Source organism: Penaeus monodon, chromosome 23 (genome assembly GCF_015228065.2).
Source record: "Penaeus monodon isolate SGIC_2016 chromosome 23, NSTDA_Pmon_1, whole genome shotgun sequence".
NCBI lineage: Eukaryota > Metazoa > Arthropoda > Malacostraca > Decapoda > Penaeidae > Penaeus > Penaeus monodon.
The window spans coordinates 7,157,197-7,157,660 of record NC_051408.1 but is presented as its reverse complement, the minus strand read 5'-3'; the positions used below and the strand labels follow the sequence as shown (position 1 = coordinate 7,157,660).

Here is a 464-nt window from a genome sequence, read left to right as displayed (position 1 = left end):
CAAACTGTAAATTTTATATTCAAGAAAAGTAAAGGGACATAGATATTACAGATGATTTAAAATTTTACATCCATTTCCAGAAATAATCAGCATCCAGAGCAGCAGAAGTTAGCGTTCAGACGGCAGCTGAAAATTGCCCTGGAGTTCAACAAACCGCTTGTGATTCACTGCCGAGATGCAGAGAGGGATTGCCTGGCTATTTTGAAGGAGGTGAGTATTTGTGTGTATTTGATTTTTCTCATGTCTTCAGGTTTGGGAGTTTATTCAGTTTTTTCCACCCAATGGCATATATAAGGATGGTAAGTGATTTCAGTACAAGACAATGTAGAATTATCCAGAGGTTTTCATTTGATCTGTAGTATTGTTTTACAGGCCAGTCTTTCAGCTTGTGAAAAAAAATATTCATAGGAATGTCTACAATTGAAAATGCTTTTTTTTTGAGATGTAAAAAGTAATAAGTTTGA

At 34.9% G+C, this 464-nt stretch overlaps 1 protein-coding gene across 1 annotated transcript in view; it reads left to right on the top strand.

The window, feature by feature from the left end:
- Positions 1-210, top strand: part of LOC119587758 — a gene marked incomplete at both ends in the record, with an annotated part of 8,414 nt that extends 8,204 nt beyond the window's left edge. Inside the window, 1 exon segment of the mRNA XM_037936444.1 lies at positions 81-210. Coding sequence (XP_037792372.1) covers positions 81-210 — 130 coding nt within the window.
- Positions 211-464: the final 254 nt, after the last annotated feature.